At 37.8% G+C, this 1,349-nt stretch overlaps 1 protein-coding gene across 1 annotated transcript; it reads left to right on the top strand.

The window, feature by feature from the left end:
• Positions 1 to 932: 932 nt before the first annotated feature.
• Positions 933 to 1,125, top strand: SARC_16327 (hypothetical protein; the record flags this gene model as incomplete). Its single annotated transcript, XM_014289566.1, has 1 exon — positions 933 to 1,125. A coding segment is annotated over one exon (193 nt), but the record flags the coding sequence as incomplete, so codon positions are not given.
• Positions 1,126 to 1,349: the final 224 nt, after the last annotated feature.

The following is a 1,349-nucleotide window of genomic DNA, read 5'->3' on the forward strand; positions in this document are numbered from 1 at the left end:
TCTATGTTTTGTTGGTTTGTCCTACACTACCGAACTTAAATGTTCATTGTGTTTATCACGTGGAAATGTACCATAATCATGTGCCAGCATACTTCACATGCGTAGTTAGACACCATAAGAAGATCTCATTTTTTCATTTAGAACAAGTCCACACTCTGTGCGCATTTTCACACAATCGGCTATGTTAGCCTTGTACGTGTGTACATGACCCGTATGGATTCCACCGAAGTTTATAGATATATACATAGATACAAATATTAATAGTCATCTATAAGTATATATAGTATTGATTTTTATTATTTTGTATGTTCATATATACATATATGAGCTACATACATGTATATACGTACTTATATACACATACTAAGAACTGTACATGTTTAGATACATATATAGGACTACTGGCTGTTCTTCAGATCCTACATATCTTTCTGCATCCATGACTGTATTGGACTTCGCTTAAGCATTGTAGGTCTTTGTATCGTATGCTTGATTTTGTTTCCATTGTATACCAGTTTATCAACCACCGTTTTGCCACCTGTGTGCACATACACACACACACACACACACGCTAACTCATATACACATACAAACATATATTTGTATACGCATAGACAAGCATCTATATATTTGTGTTCATGATCTCTGTACATACTTATATCATAAAACCATATGGGGGTTAGGTATGGGAAGTTTAGTGGATAGTTGTCCGCAGTAAACTCTAAACTCTAAACCCTAGAGCATACCCAATCTCATTTCTACACAACCTCGAAGCACGAACCACTGTCACACACATGATCCTCGTCCTTGTTTCAGACCCGTAGCTCACCTTGCACCCCCAACAGCGTCAAACCAATCCCTAGAACGCAAAACCCTGTAGCTAAATTTACTCAAAACCCAACTCCTTGACCCTGAAAACCTTTCAGTTGGACATGCGGAACTACCACGAGTACGCGACGAACACCAAACTGGGCTCATTGACATTCGATCTACGCAAAGGCAAGACACGCTATGGCATGACCAGCCGCTCAATGGCAGTCAATGGTATTGATGTGGTCCTGGACAGTGTGGACGACGCCGTGGTGTGGGAGGGCAGGGTCACATTACAAAGCGACAGATACGATGGTATGATTTGGGAGCATATACATACAAACACACACACACACACACACACACACACACATATATATATATATATATATATATATATGCATGTATGTATTTTGTATATATGTATGTATATATGTATGTATGAATGTATGTACGTATATGTATATATGTATGTATTTATGCATGCATGTACGCATGCATATATATATATATATACTGTATGTATATAATATATGTCC

This window comes from Sphaeroforma arctica (assembly GCF_001186125.1).
Source record: "Sphaeroforma arctica JP610 unplaced genomic scaffold supercont1.7822, whole genome shotgun sequence".
In the NCBI taxonomy this organism is placed as follows: Eukaryota; class Ichthyosporea; order Ichthyophonida; genus Sphaeroforma; species Sphaeroforma arctica.